The sequence below is a fragment of the Lolium perenne genome, chromosome 7, assembly GCF_019359855.2.
Source record: "Lolium perenne isolate Kyuss_39 chromosome 7, Kyuss_2.0, whole genome shotgun sequence".
Taxonomy (NCBI): domain Eukaryota; kingdom Viridiplantae; phylum Streptophyta; class Magnoliopsida; order Poales; family Poaceae; genus Lolium; species Lolium perenne.
The window spans coordinates 280,854,754-280,873,144 of record NC_067250.2 but is presented as its reverse complement, the minus strand read 5'-3'; the positions used below and the strand labels follow the sequence as shown (position 1 = coordinate 280,873,144).

Here is an 18,391-nt window from a genome sequence, read left to right as displayed (position 1 = left end):
TGCACGTCACGGATCCGCCTCCCATACACGTCGTACTGGATCCGGGTTCCTCGTGGGCCTCCATGGATCCGGGTTACTCCTATGTCGGTACGGATCCGGCTTGCTGATCCTGGGCTGGACTTCTTCCTTCATGATCAACAGCAACTGGGCCGCCCGTTGGGCCACATGCCTCATCACCGTCTGTGGGCCACCCGGGCTTGCCGGATCTAGGCACTGTCGATGGTACACCCATGAAGTATACCCACAACAGTAGCCCCCAGAGTTCTCCGAGTTTCGCCTGCAGTTTCCGCCATGCTTGTTCCTTAGGTTTCCGGCATCGTCGGCAACGCGGAGAAACTTGAAGAGCTCCAACTTTGCATTTTCTTCTTTTTCCAACTTACAGCCGGAAAATGCTCTCATCCTACGGGACTTCATCCATCGACGTTCCAAAGAACATTTCCGGGTTACTCCCTGCTCGCGAACGAGAGCCAACTTATCTTCACGCAATTACCCGGAATCTTAAAAGACTCAAACGGTTCCGCCAATTCTGGCGCCATTTTTGCGCGATTCGCGCGGTAACTTATCTCTAGCCATTTTTACCGCTAGGGTTTGGGACACGTGTCACGCATCCAACGGCGCGACGCTTGCGTTCCGACCACAAGATGCGGAACACGAATCTTATCCCCTCAGCCTATAAATATCAGCCGTCGACCCCTTTACCCCATTCACCCCCCTATTCATCCTTCTGCCGAGCGCCGCCCGTGAGCCCTTCCTCCGCCGCGCCGGAACCTGCTGGAAAGTCGCCGGAGCATCGCCGGAACGAGCCCTCCGCCGCAGTGTTCTTCGTGTTCTTAACTCCGGCGAGCCACCGCACGGAAAACTCGTCGCCGATCAGCTCCGTCCACCGCACGCACCATTACGGTAACCTTCGAGCTCCACTTTCGCGCCGTAGTTGGTAGGGATGAACTTGGGGAAGACGATGTGGGATCCGACTAAGGAAAGTTTCCGCCAACCTTTTTCTTCAGATGTCTTCAACGACTCCGCCTCCGAGCTCGGAGCCAATCATGGCGACGCCAATCTCCTCCGCCCCTCCTCCCTTTGTCCCAATCAGGCTGGATCCTTCAAAGGATTCCGGCAAGGAGACTGAGGGGACCTCCGCTCACCCGGAGAAAACCTCCGGGGCGGGCCAGTCGGAGCAGCAAACAGAAGAAGCTGCCAAGAAATCGAAAGCTCGGAAGCGCGACTCCGAAGCTAAGGGAAAGTGGTGGCCCTGCACCACCACCGAGATGGAATTGAAAAATCTCGAGTCGGAGGGCTTCCTGCAACCCGGAAGCTGGAGGTCAGTTCCAAATGAACCAGCTCCGGCTCCAAGGGACGACGAGATGGTGCTGACGAAAGCACTGGTGGAGCGCGGATTTTCATTTCCGCCTTCGGATTTCTTCCAGGAGATTCTGAAGACGTATGGACTCCAACCCCACAACATATCTCCGAACAGCGTGCTCGCCATCAGCAACCACGTCGCTCTCTGCGAAGGCCACCTCCGGGTAACTCCAGAGCTTTCCCTCTTCCAATACTATTTCTCTGTCAAGAAGGAGAAGATCCGCCAAACTTCCGAGTTGGCGACTTGCGGATCTGTCACCTTCATCATCCGCCCGGGCCGCGTCTACCCCCCCACCGACCGCCACGAATCCGCGAGATACTGGTTTGGGTGTTTCTTCTATCTGAAGGACGTCTCCGACCTCGCGAGCGACAAGAAGCTACCACCTTTCAAGAACTGCCCCGCCACCGAGCTTCCGTCATGGACGCACTGTCCCCACTTCTCCGACTCGCCTCAGCTGACCCGCGCTGTCAGGCGGATCTGCAAGCTCACGGAGGAGGGGCTGACGGGGAAAGACCTAACCCTCTCCTGGTTCACGAAGCAGATCCAGCCGCTGCAACATAGAGACCGCCTGATGTTTGAATACACAGGGCGCGACGATCCAATGCGCGCCACCAAGGATAATCTCTCCGCCGACGCCATCGACAAGAGGATCCGGGTCCTCATCAAAATCCCACGTGAACTCCACGTTCACGTATGCAACAAAGACATCCACACGGAGGGATCCGGAACTGCGGTACGTCGTCTTGACTTTGGTTTATCGTTTTTCTTCAAACTTTTGGCTAAGTGTAACTTTGAACTAGCTCGAGGCGCTTGAGGAAAATGAGCTCGGAACTCTCCTCCGAGTCCCATCCACCGGCCACGCGGATCCGGAAGCCACGTCAGAGGCGGAAGCTCCTGAAGCTCCACGTCCCGCGAAGAGGAAGAAGCCAGCCCCTTCCAGCCCTTACGCGAAACGCCCCCGCGAAACGCTCAGCATCGCGGCTACCCGGAAAGCTGAGGCGGAAAAGAAGCGCCTCGCGCTGATTAATACCAGCAACAAAGGGCAGCCTGCTATCCAGCACTTTTTCAAGCCTTCCGGGTAAGCGTTTTCTTCCGAGACCCAAGTTCTGGTTTAACACTTGCTCTTATATTTGTATGTTTTTCCTGAAGTTCCGGAAGCCAGCCTCCCAAGGCCCCAAGGGTCATTAAGAAGAAAGCCAAACCATCTCCGGCTTCTTTCCCTATCACTCCTGAGGTGGAAGTTCCGCCCAAGGCTTCATCTGCCAGCAAGCCGGATCCGAAGGACGTCATTGATCTCGATGACCTTCCTGAAGACCCTGCCCACCATGGCGACTCCGCCCAGGGGACCTCCTCACCCATTCCTCCACCAGATCAACCAAGTTCCGCTTTCGCGGGGCCTACTGATGAAGAGCAAGAGCAAAAGGTCAAGCTCCTCCAAGTTACCAATGTGACCCGAGTCAGCCTCCAGCCAACTCCGTCCCTCCAAAAGCTTACCCTTGCAGAGCGTCACGCGGAAGTTTCCGCCATGCTGAACAAGGTATGGGGGAAGCCGGAGGAGGAGGTGGGTTATCTCGCCGAGCTGGAAGACAGCCTGAAGGAATTTTTCGCCAAGCACAAGGAAGTGCGGCAGGTAATACTAGCCCCCAAGCATTGGGTGATATAGTTCCGTGTAACATGTATTAGCCGATGCTTTCTCAAAATGTACTGTTAGGCGGAAATTTGAAATTTTTATCCAAGTCTTTGAAATCTTCGCCAGCCCCCCAGATTTTAATATCCGACTAACTCTCTGCTGCTCAGTCCACGCGGAAACTGCACGAAGATTTGCGCATACACGTGCTGGAGCAAATCACGGAGATCGAGGGGCTGCGCCAACACGCGGAAAATAGCCGAAAGGCTATCCAGCTGCTTGAGACCCGACTTCAAGGTACGAGATCCGGATCTTCACTTTTTTGTGCTGACAGTTGTTCAGGGTGCATAATATGTTCAACTCTGCTTTCAGAAGAAACTGCCAAGCACTCCTCACTTGATGAATTATCCGCCAAGGTCAAGGTGCTTGAGGCGGAGAACGAGTCCCTCAGAAACTTCATGAAAGAATCTTCAAGCAAAGAGACTGAGGCGAGGAAGGAGCTCTCCGAGAAGCATGCCCGTGAGCAGGCGGAGCTGATTGACAAGCTGGAGAAAAGCCAGGGCCGCGTGATCTCCACAATTGCCAAGAACAAAGCCCTGGAAGCGGAGGCGGAAGCCATTGACAAGCTTATCTTCCGTAAGCATTTTTCCGCGTCGTTGCTCCGACCACCTTGCATGTTTTCTCTGACGGAACTGAACCTCTTTCTTCCACAGCGAGCCTTGGCTTTGAGTGGACAAAAGATTCAAACCTGACGAGGATGGAGGCCTACGATGAAGCGCGGATGTCAATTGATGCACTGTTTGAAGCCTGTCGCGGAATCGCCACGGCTCTGTCACTAAAGAAGGCCAAAACCACAGTCATCGATACGATGACCAAACTTATGCGACAGGTGCCGGAGTTCATCAAGGACTGGCAAAAGTCTTCAGCGCGCGGAGCCGCCTCCTTAGTCCTGGCCACCTGCAAGGCTTTCTTCCCCTCACTCAACCTGGCGCAAGTTGCACGCGGAGCCCCCGAGAGTTCCGACATGAGCGCCCTCCTCGCGGAAACTGAAGGCTATGAAGAGCTGTTTGTCAGGCGAGTGGATCACTCGTTCTGGTACAACAAGCACAATCTGCCCGAAGGTTTTTCCGATGCAGAGGAGGAAGCAGGCGAGCCAGAGTATTATGGGGAAGGATCCGGGTCCAGCAGCGAGCACTCCGGAGAAAACTCTGGAGACGACTCTGAAGCCGGATCTGGTGGCAGCGACGACGGCTCTAGCTACCAGCAATCTGAAGAGGAGGACTCCGAGTAGAGTTCCTGTTTGAAACAATGAAACAAGTTGCATCATTTTGGCCCCAGCGAGGGTTTGTAATAAGACTTTAAATTCTTAAGTAGCTAGGAACGAAACAATTATGCATGGGGCGGAAACACTTATCCTGCTATCCGTGCATGTTTCGTTTTACGTCGGAAAGCAAGTGCTGACTTCGTTATTTTCCGGCTTGCCCGCTTGACCTTCCACGAGCCGGAAAACCTTAGCCGGAAACGCTCGCCAGCGGCGACGAAGCCCAATGGCAGTCCGTCCATAACCGCGGAAACAAGCCCCCAGGCATAGGTGCCGGAAATCGCTACTAGGAATCCACGAGTTCGCAACAGACAACAACTTAATCAGAAAACTTAAGCGTACGTCCTAAAGGACGATTTTGAAAATCACAACTTTCATACACGCCTAGGCGGAAATATCCAGCTCTGCGGTTTTAGTCGGAAAAAACATACACGATCTAAAATGAACAAGTAAAGGAGGTAAAAGACTCAAAGAGTGAACCAGAAGCTTTATTTCATTGATCATGTATAACTATTACAGAGTTTAGAACTCGGAAAATATATGCTAAGTGTAGAAAGGACGTAGCTGTGCGATATTCCAGGGGCGATCTGTTTCATCGTAGATGTCATCCGGATCCTCACGCTTGCGTTTCCGGTGCCAGTTAGCAGGTCTATCCCTTAACTCGCGGAAATCAACAAGGTAGTACGACCCGTTATGAAGCACTTTGCTAACGACGAAGGGTCCTTCCCATGGAGATTGCAGCTTATGGTCTTTCACCTGTCGAAGGCGGAGGACCAGGTCTCCTGCCATAAAGGAGCGTTTCCGAACTCGACGACTGTGATAACGTCGGAGCTTTTGCTGGTAGATGGCGGATCTCTGGTCTGCTAAGTTCCGAGCTTCCTCGATCAGGTCCACAGATAGCTGTCTGGCCTCGTCAGCTGTTTCTTCATTGTAGGCGGAAACTCGCGGTGAATCGTGGATGATGTCGGAGGGAAGCACGGCTTCGGATCCGTATACCAGGAAAAAAGGGGTAAACCCTGTTGATCTGTTAGGGGTAGTTCGTAAACTCCACAGAACAGCTTCCAACTCATCAGCCCAAGCTCCAGCTGCTCGTCGCAGCGGTCCTTCAAGGCGTGGTTTAATTCCTGATAATATTAGGCCGTTAGCCCTTTCAACCTGACCATTGGACTGTGGATGAGCAACAGATGCGAGGTCCAGTCGTATCCCCATTGTTTCACAATAATCCCTTAATTCTCCTTGAGCGAAGTTCGTGCCATTATCTGTGATTATGCTGTGTGGGATGCCGAATCTCATCACGAGGCTGCAGACGAATTTTAGTGCCGTAGCACCATCGGCTTTTCTCACTGGCTTAGCCTCGATCCATTTGCTGAACTTGTCAACAGCGACCAGGAGGTACTCAAAACCGCCAGGAGATGATCTTTTTAACTTACCAACCATATCGAGCCCCCAGACCGCAAATGTCCAGGTGATAGGTATGGTCTTCAGCTCTTGGGCTGGAGCGTTTGGTTGAGTAGCGTAGTACTGACAACCTCGGCAGGTCTTGACTATTTTATCAGCATCTTCTTTAGCTGTAAGCCAATAGAAACCTAACCGAAAAGCTTTTGCAACGAGTGATCTGGGAGCGGCGTGATGCCCGCAGTCCCCTGCATGGATCTCTCTGAGGATTTCAATGCCATCTTGATTGGAGACGCATTTAAGAAATACCCCTGCTGCACTTCGTTTGTAGAGCTGTCCATCAACTATTGTGTAGGTTCTTGCTCGTCTGACGATCTGTCGTGCGAGGACCTCGTCCTCGGCAACTTCGATCGATGAGGTAGTCCAGGAAAGGCTGTGTCCAAGCCGGAGTGATAGCCATCACTTCCTTAGCCGGAGATACTGCCACCTGCGGGTTTTCCGGGTTAGCGCCCTTAATCGAGGGTATCCGGAGATGCTCCAGAAAATGCCAGGCGGAATTTGTTTCCTGCCGGATCCGAGCTTGGATAGCATATCTGCCGCTGTGTTATCGTCTCTCCTGACGTACTTGACTTCGTATCCGAGGAAGCACTTGGCGATCTCGTCAACTTCGTCTCTGTAGGCCGCCATGACGGAATTTCTGGCGTTCCAGGTTCCGGCTACTTGTTGTGCCACCAGGTCGGAATCTCCGCAGCATATGATGTGCTTGATCCCAATTTCCTTAGCGATGCGCAGACCGTGTAGTAGAGCCTCATATTCCGCCATGTTATTAGTAGCTTCGAAGTGGATCTGCAGAACATACTGCAGTTCTTCTCCGGTAGGGGACTTCAGGGTGACTCCGGCTCCTGAGCCTTGATGCTGCTTGGATCCGTCGAAGTGCATGACCCATGTCTCTGGTTCCGGCTCCAGACTTGCATCCGGAGCTTCTGTCCAATCTGCAACGAAATCGCCGTAACCTGGGATTTTACCGCAGTCCTTGGCTTGTAAGCGATGTCGAAGGCGGATAATTCGATGCCCCATTTAGCCGTACGTCCTGTTGCGTCAGCGTTGTTGAGAATTGTTGCCAGCGGAGCCTTGCTCACGACTGTTACTGGATGCTCTTGGAAGTAGTGCCTCAGCTTCCGGCTGCCTAGGAACACTCCGTAGGCTAGCTTCTGAAAGTGAGGGTATCTTTGCTTTGACTCCGTCAGCACCTCGCTAATGTAGTAGACAGGTCTTTGGACGTCATATTCATGACCTTCTTCCTTTCGCTCCACCACGATGACGAGGCTGATGACTTTGTTGGTAGCTGCCAGATAAAGGAGCATTGGCTCTGACTCTACTGGAGCTGCCAAGATAGGAGGGGAGGTAAGTATTTCCTTCAACCCTCGAAGAGCTGCATCGGCTGCGTCATCCCAGACAAATTTGTCTGTTTTCTTCAGCAGCTTGTACAGAGGTAGTGCCTTCTCGCCAAGACGGCTAACAAACCTACTGATTGCTGCAACACAACCAGTTAGTCGTTGCACATCTTTGAGACAAGTTGGCCTTTTGATACACAGAATTGCCTTGATCTTTTCCGGGTTAACCTCAATGCCTCTGTGAGAGACTATGAAGCCAAGGAGTTTTCCGGCTGGCACGCCAAAGACGCACTTCAGCGGGTTCAACATCATCTTGTACCTGCGGAGGTTGTCGAAGGTTTCCGTGAGATCGCTGATCAAGTCGGATCCTTTTCGGGTCATGACCGCGATGTCGTCGACGTAAGCGTGCACGTTCCGGCCAATTTGGTCCTTCAGGCACCGCTGCATCGTACGTTGGTAGGTAGCACCTGCATTTTTCAAACCAAAGGGCATAGTAACATAGCAGTAAGTACCGAACGGGGTAATGAATGAAGTCGCCTTTTGGTCGGATTCCTTCATCCGGATCTGATGATACCCGGAATACGCATCAAGAAAACACAGAAGTTCCGCCCCCGCCGTCGAATCAATGACTTGGTCAATGCGCGGCAAGGGGAACGGATCCTTCGGGCAATGTTTGTTCAAGCCAGAGTAATCGATGCACATTCTTAGTATTTCAGTGTTCTTTTTGGGTACAAGGACGGGATTCGCGACCCAATCGGTATGGATAACTTCTATTACAAAACCTGCTTCTAGTAACTTTGCTAGTTCCATTCCTATGGCGCGGCGCTTCTTATCTCCAAAGCGTCGCATAGCTTGCTTTACTGGTTTGGCCCCCGGATTTATGTTGAGGTAGTGCTCGGCGAGTTCCCTAGGTACTCCGGACATGTCAGAAGGTTGCCATGCGAAGATATCCATGTTAGCGCGGAGGAACTCGACGAGCGCGCTTTCCTATTTGGGGTCCATGTTGGCTCCGACTGAAACCTGCTTGGAAGAGTCACCTGGGATGAGGTCATGCTTCTTGGTTTCTATCGCGGGCTTGAAGGAGGTTTTCTGCTCGGAGATTTGCTTCTTGGTGGTCTGCATCTCAGTCGGATCCACCGCGGCTCTGTAGCCTTTCAGCTCTTCTCCGGATATCACAGACTCTGCGAAGGCGGCTTCACCTAACTCGCACTCATGAGCCTTTTTGTAGTCTCCGGATACGGTAATCATACCTTTAGGACCCGGAATCTTGAGCTTGTTGTAGATGTAGCACGCTCTTGCGTGGAACTTGTGGTAGGTGGGCCTGCCGAAGATGACGTGGTAGGAGCTCTTGAAGGGCACAACTTCAAACGTGATCTTCTCTTCGCGGAAATTATGAACATCGCCAAAAGCCACGGGAAGTGTGATGCTGCCTAGGGAGTTCGCCTTCTTACCCGGAACCACGCCATGAAACTCAGTGTTGCTGTGTTTGAGCTGTTCCTTGGTGAGGTTCATCCGCTCTAGAGTCTCCAGGTACATGATGTTCAAGCTGGCTCCGCCATCCATGAGGCACTTGGAGAAGTCATACCCGTCTATGCGGGGACTTACAACCAAGGCGTAGCATTCTTTTGGCACAATAGCGGGGTGATCCTTCCTGTCAAATGTGCACGGGATTTCCGACCACCTGACGTACTGCGGCACAGCCGGAACTATGGCGTTCAGGATCCGGGTAGCTGACTTGGAGGCGCGTACTGTCGGGGTTCCGAGGAAAGTGTGGTAAGCCCCCACGCTCTTTTTGTCGAATGGGTTGGATTTTCCTGCGGATCCTGCCTTGGGATCCGGCGAGTTATCATCCTCATCCATCGCCTCGGAACTATCGTCCTCTTTGTCCTTGTTCTTGCCCTTGCCACCATTTCCGCGAGGGCGGTGCTTCCGGGCGCGCTTGTATCCGGCCTCTGGGTCGTTCTTTAGATCATTGACCCACTTGCAGTTGCGGTTGGTATGAGTGGACTTCCCTGTAACCGGATCCAGATGGGCCAGGCAGGGCATGTCTCTGTACTCCTCATAGGTTTGCGGTGCGCGGGATCCGGCAGCAGTGACCTCGGAGGTATGCTGTTGACCCCTGCCGGCTCCGCCTCCGCGTCCGCGTCCTCTTCCGCCTCCTGGACCTCCGCATTGAAACGCCATGGCGACCATCTCGGATCCGCCACTCTTCTGGTCATCAGGGTTCTTGCGCTTATGGCTGCTGCTGCCGCCGTTGTCACGGTTCTTCTTTTGTTGGTGCAGGGGGATTGCTGTAGCTGCGAGATCACCGCCTGCGTCGTCATCGGCGGCAGTGTGATCGCTGGCGATGGTGATCATGTCATCCAACGTCAGTTTATTTGCATTGACCAAGCAAGTTAGCTTGTGTCGCAGCAATCCTCCTCGCTGCAAGCCCCCAATGAAGGCGTGCATTGCTGTGCGGTTGTCAACGTTCTCGCACTCGTTTCTGCATGCCAACCATCGGGTGAGGAAATTCCTCGATGTTTCGCCCTTCTTCTGGATGCAAGCCTGTAGGTCGCTTGTTGTGGCAGGTCTCTTGTAGGTTCCCCTGAAGTGTTTCTCGAAAGCGTTCTTCAGGTCGAACCAGCAAAAAATGGAGTTCTTCTCGAGGTCGCTGAGCCAGATCCGGGCTGGACCTACAAGGTACAACTGGAGCATGCGGCAGGCGATGTTAGGGGTTCCTCCGGCGAAGGTTACAGCATTGTAGTAATCCTCGATCCAGGTATCCGGCCTTTCGGTGCCATCATAATGCTTCAGATTTCCGGGTAGCTTGAGGTTCATCCTTGGCTTTGGTTCCTCTCGAATCATCCTGCCAAAGCACTTCGGGCCAATGTAGTCGGTTCTGTACTCGTTAAGGCGGTCCCGCGCGTCGCGCGAGCCGTGGCGAGGAGACTTTGAGCGAGAGCGAGATCTCCGGCCATTGCCTCCGCCTCCACCTCCGCCGCCACCGCTAGGTGGTGGTGAGGGAGACCTGCGAGGTGGGCGGTCTGACTTCTTGCTTCCGCCATCTGAATCTCCTCGGCCTTCCTGGTGCTGACTCCGGCTCCTGTGGCTGCCTTCGCCTTGGCGCTGGCTGCCCTGGTCGTTCCGGCGAGGCTCCGGGTCACGGCTCCGACGAGGCTCTGGGTCCCGGCTCCGGCGAGGTTGTGGGTCGCGGCTCCGACGAGGCTCTGGATCACGGTTCCGGCGAGGCTCTGGACCGCGGTCTACATTCCGACTCCTCCTGGGCTCGGGCTCATGAACATTGTTCTGATTCCGGCGAGGTTCCGGCGAGCGCTCCCTGTTTCTGTTTCTTGGCAGCACGTTGTCGCGGATAACAATCGCACCATGCCCTATGGGCCTGGTGTTTCCGGCTGGACTACGGCGGCGAGGGGGTCGCGGGTAACCGTTGGGCGGAGGAGAGGGGTTGCGGTATTTGTCTCTTCCAGAGTACATCGCATCCTTTCCCTTTCTTGGATCCGACGGAGGCGTCTGTGACGGAACGGGGATCGGATTTGGGTGCTCCCTGGCCCTTCTTCTGCGCTCCGAGGATCCGGTGTGCGATTCATCGTCCTTCTGCGCGGTAGATACACAGTTATCCGGATTGGATTCCAACCTGCGCGAAGTATCTGCCTTGCTCTGCTGCTGCATTGCTGAAGCGACAAGTGTGCGGAGATAGTTGATGTCAACTTCTTCGTCCTTCTTCTTCAGCAATTCCGCTGCTTTCTGCATGTTGTCCTTTGGAGTTTCCAGCGGCTGGTGATCTGCGGGCGTATTGAAGGGTATCCTGCGAGGCGGAATTGCTTCTCTAACAATACGATCGGCCTCCGCCTGCGCATAGATCATCTTTACTTCCCACTCAGCCCTCATGTTCTTGACCTGCTCGAGTGTGGCAGTGATCTCGCGGTCCTGTCTGTCGAAGTTCTCCAGCCAGGCTGCATGATCTGCCCTTCCTACCTTTAACGCAGCTTCGGTATCGGCGAGCCTCTTGGCTGTAGCTAGCATTTCCTTTCTGGCGGTCTCTAGAGCCTCCAGATCTGCGGCGTCGCCCGGGGTTATAGGTGTGTTAAGAACTGCACGCGCGGCCACCTCCTCTGCTGACAGGATTTCCTCCGAGGAAGAATCCCTTTGGGGTCGCACCCGAGACATTGGTGATCCTTGTTGGGATGGTTGGGGGTCAGATTGGCTGACTTGGTCTCCAGATCCAGTTTGTCCCAGCGCTGCTACCGTTGCGAGAACCTGCTTAGGCTGGGCGGAGTCGACTTCAGGCTGATCGCCGAGACCGTACTCCTCTAGCTTGCGGACGAAGTCATCAGATTCCATGGACGGGGTGTCGCCGGAAATTGGGCTTAGATTGCCCAAAATCGACTCTTCAACCGGAGCTTCGCTTTCTCCGACAGGCTGAGCCTGATCCGGATCTGCGCTGTTTTCCGGTGCCTCTACCTGCTCAGGACCAGCTCCGTCTTCTTGAGGGGCGGTTCCGGCGGTATGGGCCAAGAAGTGTACGAAGTGGCACCTCTGCTTTTCTAACACCTGGGAGACCCAGGCGGATCTGCATTGGTCTTCCACCTTTGTTTCCTGCTCAGGGGCGGATTGGGTGGGCTTTGAAATTTCCAGATCCAAGGCGGAATCTTCCTTGGGAAGCTCCTGCATCTCAGATCGGACCTTCGCGACAGCGTCCAGCTCTGCGGCGGTCGCGTCTGCGTTACTTACCAGTGGGTTTCCGTCGGAATCGACGGTTTCCCCGATGAAGATGTGAATGCCGCCAATTGGGACGATGGAGAGCTTGACGGGGTTTGCCCTAGCCGGAATCCAGCACTCATCCGGAGGGACGATAGGCAGATTCCCGGCGTAAAGGACGCGCCCCACAGCGATGGTGTCGTCGTAGCTTCCCATGGCAGAACCCTCCCGGTTCCGGCCTCCAGACGCCACAGGCCCCACGGTGGGCGCCAACTGTCGTTGCCTAATCGACGGTACCCCGGAGGAGGGATCCTCACGAGGGGGAGAAGAAGTAGGGGCCATAGGGCGGAGTGCACACGGGACGGTGGTACGCGAGTTACCCAGCTTCGGAACACCTGCACGATGACAGGGCCTACTGCTGCTTGTCTGGAATTATCTGGCGCTTTCGCGTTGTTACAATGAGTTGTGGTTGTGCCTCTAGGGCTCCCGGGATCCGGCTTATAAAGGCGCACGGATCTAGGGTTTACATGGAGAGTCCTAGCCGGATTACAGATAGCCTAGCTACGGTACAATATCTTGCCGTGCACGTCACGGATCCGCCTCCCATACACGTCGTACTGGATCCGGGTTCCTCGTGGGCCTCCATGGATCCGGGTTACTCCTATGTCGGTACGGATCCGGCTTGCTGATCCTGGGCTGGACTTCTTCCTTCATGATCAACAGCAACTGGGCCGCCCGATGGGCCACATGCCTCATCACCGTCTGTGGGCCACCCGGGCTTGCCGGATCTAGGCACTGTCGATGGTACACCCATGAAGTATACCCACAACATTCACTGATGATGAGATTGCAAATGCGTTATTCCAAATTGGACCCCTGAAAGCCCCTGGCAAAGACGGGTTTCTAGCGAGGTTTTTTCAAAGGCATTGGGCGATTTTTAAAGAAGACATCATTGCGGCTGTCAAAAACTTCTTTGCAACTAAAAGTATGCCTGAAGGTGTCAATGACACGGTTATTGTCCTAATTCCAAAAAAGAAGAACCATGTTTTCCTTAGAGATTTCAGACCAATTAGCTTATGTAATGTCATCTACAAAGTGGTATCAAAATGTTTGGTGAATAGACTGAGACCGATTCTTCAAGATATAATTGCACCAAATCAAAGTGCTTTTATCCCAGGAAGAATGATCACGGACAATGCTTTGATTGCTTTTGAATGCATCCATTCTCTCCAAAAATGCCAAGATAAAAAAGGTAAATTATGTGCTTATAAGCTTGATTTGGCAAAAGCTTATGACCGTGTTGATTAGAATTATCTTAGGTGTTCTGAGTAAGCTTGGTTTTGCGGATCAATGGATTAGTTGGATTATGGCTTGTGTTAAAACAGTTACCTACTCTGTTCGGTTCAATGGTGAGCTGCTCAAGAAATTCTCTCCATCTAGAGGGTTGAGACAGGGTGACCCTCTATCCCCGTATCTCTTTTTATTTGTTGCAGATGGACTTTCAAGACTATTACAAAAGGAAGTAGATGAGGGACAAATAAAAGAAATTAAGGTTTGCAGAAGAAGCCCATGATCTCTCACTTACTGTTTGCTGATGATAGTCTTTTATTTTTTGAAGAAAATTCAGACCAAGCAAATAAAATCAAGACTGTTCTGAATAAATATGAAGGAGCAACTGGCCAATTACTAAGCTCTGAAAAGTGCTCCTTGCTGATTGGTAACAAATGCACGTTGGAGGAAGGCCAATGTGTGGCTAACATTCTGGACATACAAACTGTCGGCTTCGAGGAGAAGTACCTAGGTTTGCCAGTGCCAGAAGGGCGCATGAAAGATGGTAAATTTCAGCCGGTTAAAGAGAAGCTAAAAAGGAAATTCTCTGACTATGCTGAAAAATATGCGTCCAGTGGAGCCAAGGATGTGCTGATCAAGTCGGTGATCCAAGCTATACCTACCTATCTAATGAGTGTCTTTAAATTCTCGGATGGCCTCTATGAAGAGTTGATGAAACTAACAAGAGATTTCTGGTGGGGAGATGAAAAAGAAAGAAGACGGATGCATTGGATGAGCTGGCAAAAAATTACGAGAAGGAAAGGTCAAGGAGGAATGGGGTTTAAAGACCTCCATCTTTTTAATCAAGCCTTATTAGCCAAGCAGGCCTGGAGGTTGACCGCTTATCCGGACAGCTTATGCGCAAAATTAATGAAAGCAAAATACTATCCAAATGGGGATTTAATGGACATTGCGTTCATCCAAAATACCTCTCATGGATGGCAAGGAATTATGCATGGGCTGGAGTTGCTGAAGAGAGGTGCCATGTGGCAAATCAGTAACGGGGAAAATGTGAGGATTTGGAGGGACAATTGGATTCCAAGATGGAACCTAAAAATCTCATGCAATATAAATAATTCGAGATTAAGAAGAGTGTCTCAACTTATTGACCACCAAAACCACACTTGGAAAGAAGAGCTGGTAAGAAGTACCTTTCTACCACATGATGAAGATATTGTCCTAAGCATCAGATTACCATCTTACAATGAAACAGATTTTATCTCTTGGACTTTAGAGAACCATGGCATGTTTACTGTCAAGAGTGCTTATAATCTGGCTCTAGATTTAAATCTTGCGGAGCCTCCTAGCTCGAGTGATAGCACAAATAGAGATAGGAATATTTGGAAGGTGATATGGAATACTAAGGCCCCTCCGAAGGTAAAAAAATTTACCTGGAAATTAGCTACTAACAGTTTAGCTGTGCAGGCAAATCGAGCTAGAAGAATTCCTAATATCCTCCCTACTTGCTCGATTTGTGGTATGCAAGACGAGACAGGTTACCATGCAACTATGGTTTGCACAAAGGCTCTTGCTCTAAGACAGGGGCTTAAAAAAGTGTGGAACCTGCCGCCTGAGCCAGTTTTGGCCCAATCTGGTAATGACTGGGTTCTTGTTCTGTTAGACAGGCTTGCTCATGACATGAGGTGCAAGATGATGTTCTTATGGTGGAGAGCTTGGCATCACCGAAACAACATTATTTTTGATGATGGCCTTGCATCTGTTCAAAACTCCATTTCTTTTCTTCAGAATTATTTAACTACTGCCCAAAGTTTAAATGCAGGATGTAGTTCTGTGGATAGGAAAGGAAAGGGTTCTGTTTTTCCAAATCAAGACACTAGAAAAGAATCTTTGGTTAGCTCTGATAACAAAGTGAAGTACTAGGAGAAACCCCAAGAGGGCTGGGTAAAATGTAATGTTGATGCTAGCTTCCTGTCTGATGCCAACAATGGCTCGTGGGGAGCGGTGATTAGAGATTCTATGGGAACCATCGTCTGTTCTGCGTGGGGGTTGATTCCTCATTGTCGATCTGCGGTGGTCGCTGAAGCAACTGCTTGTCTCAATGGGCTTCAGCTTGCGATTGATAATACTGCTTCACACATCATTGTTGAATCTGACTGCTTGGCAGTAACTGAAGCTCTAGGAAAAGAAAGCACTAACAGATCTGAAATGAGCATCATTGTCAAAGAGTTTAGGAGGAAGAAGCCTCTAGACAGATTTGTGCAGATTTCCAAAGTTGATCGATGTTGTAATGAAGTGGCGCATGGGCTTTGTCAATTTAGTCGTAGAGAGTTGAGTTGTGGCGTGTTGCCGGGTTCGGTCCCGACCTGCGTGTCGAGGACAGCCTGGAATGATTGTAATCCAAATATTATTGCTTAATATATATATTTAAAATTTTCAAAAAAAAAAGAAACATCAGAGCAGAGATGAAACTACTCTGTGACATATTCTTGGAATAAGAGATAGAGCACAACTGTTTTGTGTTACTGATTCAAATCATTCTAAGAAAAAAGAAAATAACTAGAGACGAGCATGCCCAGACTTCAATCTTCACATTTACCTGATAGCAATGTACTTTCTTTAAAAAAAAGAAATGTACTTGCTGATAAATATGTAATGAAATAAAAACACTGAAACAAAACAAAAAAGTGACAATATGATAGTACTATTCTGCATCTCAATAGAAAGTTAGGAAAATTATGATAGATAATCTGACAGCCATATACCAAGAATCCAAGATAACTACCTAATAATAAGTCTAGATTACCAGGGAGCACATCATCATTGATAGCAACAGAAATACCTTGTGATACATATTCCAAACCGGTGAACTCTGATTGCTAGCGCAACAGGCATCACGAAACAAAGGCCAACATGGCAATCAGCTTCTTAATAACAGAAGGGCAGCTCTTGCTCAGACAATTGAAGCCGTCACTGTCTACAAAAGCTCGAAGGTTTGTCGGGGAGCCGAGAAAACTTAAGCATGCTTTGCTTAGGCCGTCGCAGTGGTGCTGCTCGGCCAGCTCCAGGATAATCCCCACCTTGTCCACGTCGATGTGCTTGCATAGCTTATCCTCGCAGATACTCTTCAGCCTCTCCATGTTGTACCTGTCCGCGGCAACAAGCAAATGCTGGAACATGGCCTCGTCTTCTTCGTCTTCTTCGTTTTCCTCTGTCTCCCCTGCTAAGGAGTCCGTGTACGCAAAGCTGAGCAACGCCTTGAACACCTGGGCATCCATGTCATGTATGTGCACCGTGTTGCCCTCCTTCATGCCGCCAAAGAGCATTGCGCTGAAGACCGGCGACCGGGCGGCGAGCAGGCACCGGTGCGCTGCGAAGGTCTCGCCAGCAACCTCAAAAACCACGTCGGCGCCCTTCTCGCTCCTAAGGAGGTCGCCAAGGTGCTGGTGAAGGTCAGATGGTTCCACAGAGACGAAGGTTGGAGGAGTGCTCTCGGGCAGATCCTCAGCCTGGTAATCGCTGATGACGACGATATCGCATCTGACCGTGAAAGAATCATCATGGAGATGCTCCGACTCCTCCAGGTCTTCCCTTTTGACGAAACTACTAGTCCCCCAGCCCTGCAGACAAGTGTAGTTGTTTACCGTTACGGATGATCCTAGTGATGGAGCTTGGCCCTTGACCTCGCCGGCGAAAGAGAACTTCTGTTGCGCCTTCACCGCCTTGAAAACACTGTCCTCGAGAACAAGGAACAGGGATATGTAGTCCGCATCCTCAGCGGTGCAGCCGTTGGGGTAGTAATCGATGTGCCATCGATGTCCGCCAAGGTCGAAAGGGCGGGATTCGATCTTCTGTCCGGTGGGGACGTCCTTGGTGAAGGAGTAGCCGTCGATCTTCAGCAGGTGGTGCCCGCTCCACGTAGGGGCGACGATGGCGGAGGCGGACGACATGGTGAGCCTACTGACGGAGATGGGATTTGTAGCTTGTCAGCCGCAGCCCGCAGATCAGTCGCTAATTCCGGCGGCAGTGCTGCTATTAGTATGGTATGGCTAGCGCAGAATGGAGAAATGTTCCTTTTGTCTTTGAGATGAAGAATGGGGAAAGGAGCAGAATGGAGGCGACTGAACGATCTTACTTGCTCCTACTGCAACTTGTTTATATTTGAGTGGAATCATCTCAAGCGATGACTTTCTTTTTTTAAAAGGGAAAATCATGTGGGAGGGGGGAGCATTAATGGGCTCATTACTCATACTGGAGACTGGAGAGGCAATCTAGGTGGCTACCATTAAGAAATGGTTTTGTTAGTTCTCAACTACTACTACTTGGTGCTCAATCAAGGGCTACACCTTTCAATAACATCATGATTCGTGCATATGAGTTGCAAGTTGAATTGCAACTATTTTTTTTTTTGTTTGTGACTCCGCCTCGAAGAGCTCGATGCCGGCGGCCGAAATGTTTGTTTCCTCTGTTTCCGAAATGGTGCTTCTGCTGAAAGAAAGTTTCGATCATGGCGGTGGTGCTCCTGCTGGCTAGCCTCCTGATGGTGGAGGTGGTGGTGTCTAGCGTTGTCTAGCGTGGATCCTCTCGAGTTTTGAGCAGCGTTATAACTAATCTCACTATATCTCTGTCTCAGTTGTTAGACTATACGTGTGTATATTAGGATAGAGATAGACTAGGATTTGGTGCCATCTTGTATTCCAAATCTACATCCCCTTTGTACCTTTCTACAATTTTCACATCATTCATCCTTTCCGGTACCAGCGAGGCAGCGACACCGCACCGGAGCGCACTGGCCACCTCCACCTGGCAGGCCGCGGCTACGATAAGATCACCGTCGCCCTGCGACAAACTCCACGTCCCCCCGGTTCGCCAGCCACGACGGAGCCTGGCACGCCTGGGCCGATGACCTCCACGGCCTGACGCCCCCGACGCCGACGAGCGACGACGACGGCTAGTACTACGCCAGCGTCGTCAGCCGCCACAAGGACCTCCGCCGCCGCGTCGGCAAGGAGTCGCTCCTGGACGGCTTCTTCCAGCTCGCGCGGCACACGACGAGGACGCTGGCTCGAGGATCATCTCCCTCATCCTGGACGGGCACCACGGGGAGCCCGTCCACATCTGGAAGACCATGTCTTGTGCGGTGCTCATCTCGGCGCAGAACGGTGGAGCCTGGCGGAGCAAGGAGGCCGCGCAGCTGCGCTCCATGGGCTACTTCACCAAGGAGGACGTCCTCAAGGAGCTCGGCGTCATCGCCTGGCCTAACGACTTCAGTGAGCCCATCACTATCAAAAGGGATTCCCTCTGAACTC

At 51.7% G+C, this 18,391-nt stretch overlaps 1 protein-coding gene across 1 annotated transcript; it reads right to left on the bottom strand.

The window, feature by feature from the left end:
- Positions 1-15,804: 15,804 nt before the first annotated feature.
- Positions 15,805-17,334, bottom strand: LOC127312534 (BTB/POZ and MATH domain-containing protein 1-like). The gene has a single exon (XM_051343052.2). The coding sequence runs from the start codon at positions 17,030-17,032 to the stop codon at positions 15,977-15,979; it is 1,056 nt and encodes a 351-aa protein (XP_051199012.1). The 5' UTR covers positions 17,033-17,334; the 3' UTR covers positions 15,805-15,976.
- Between the last annotated feature and the right edge of the window lie 1,057 nt (positions 17,335-18,391).

Bases quoted from the DNA above. Each gene is read 5' to 3' on its own strand.
- LOC127312534 (XM_051343052.2), bottom strand. From the start codon at position 17,032: ATGTCGTCCGCCTCCGCCATCGTCGCCCCTACGTGGAGCGGGCACCAC.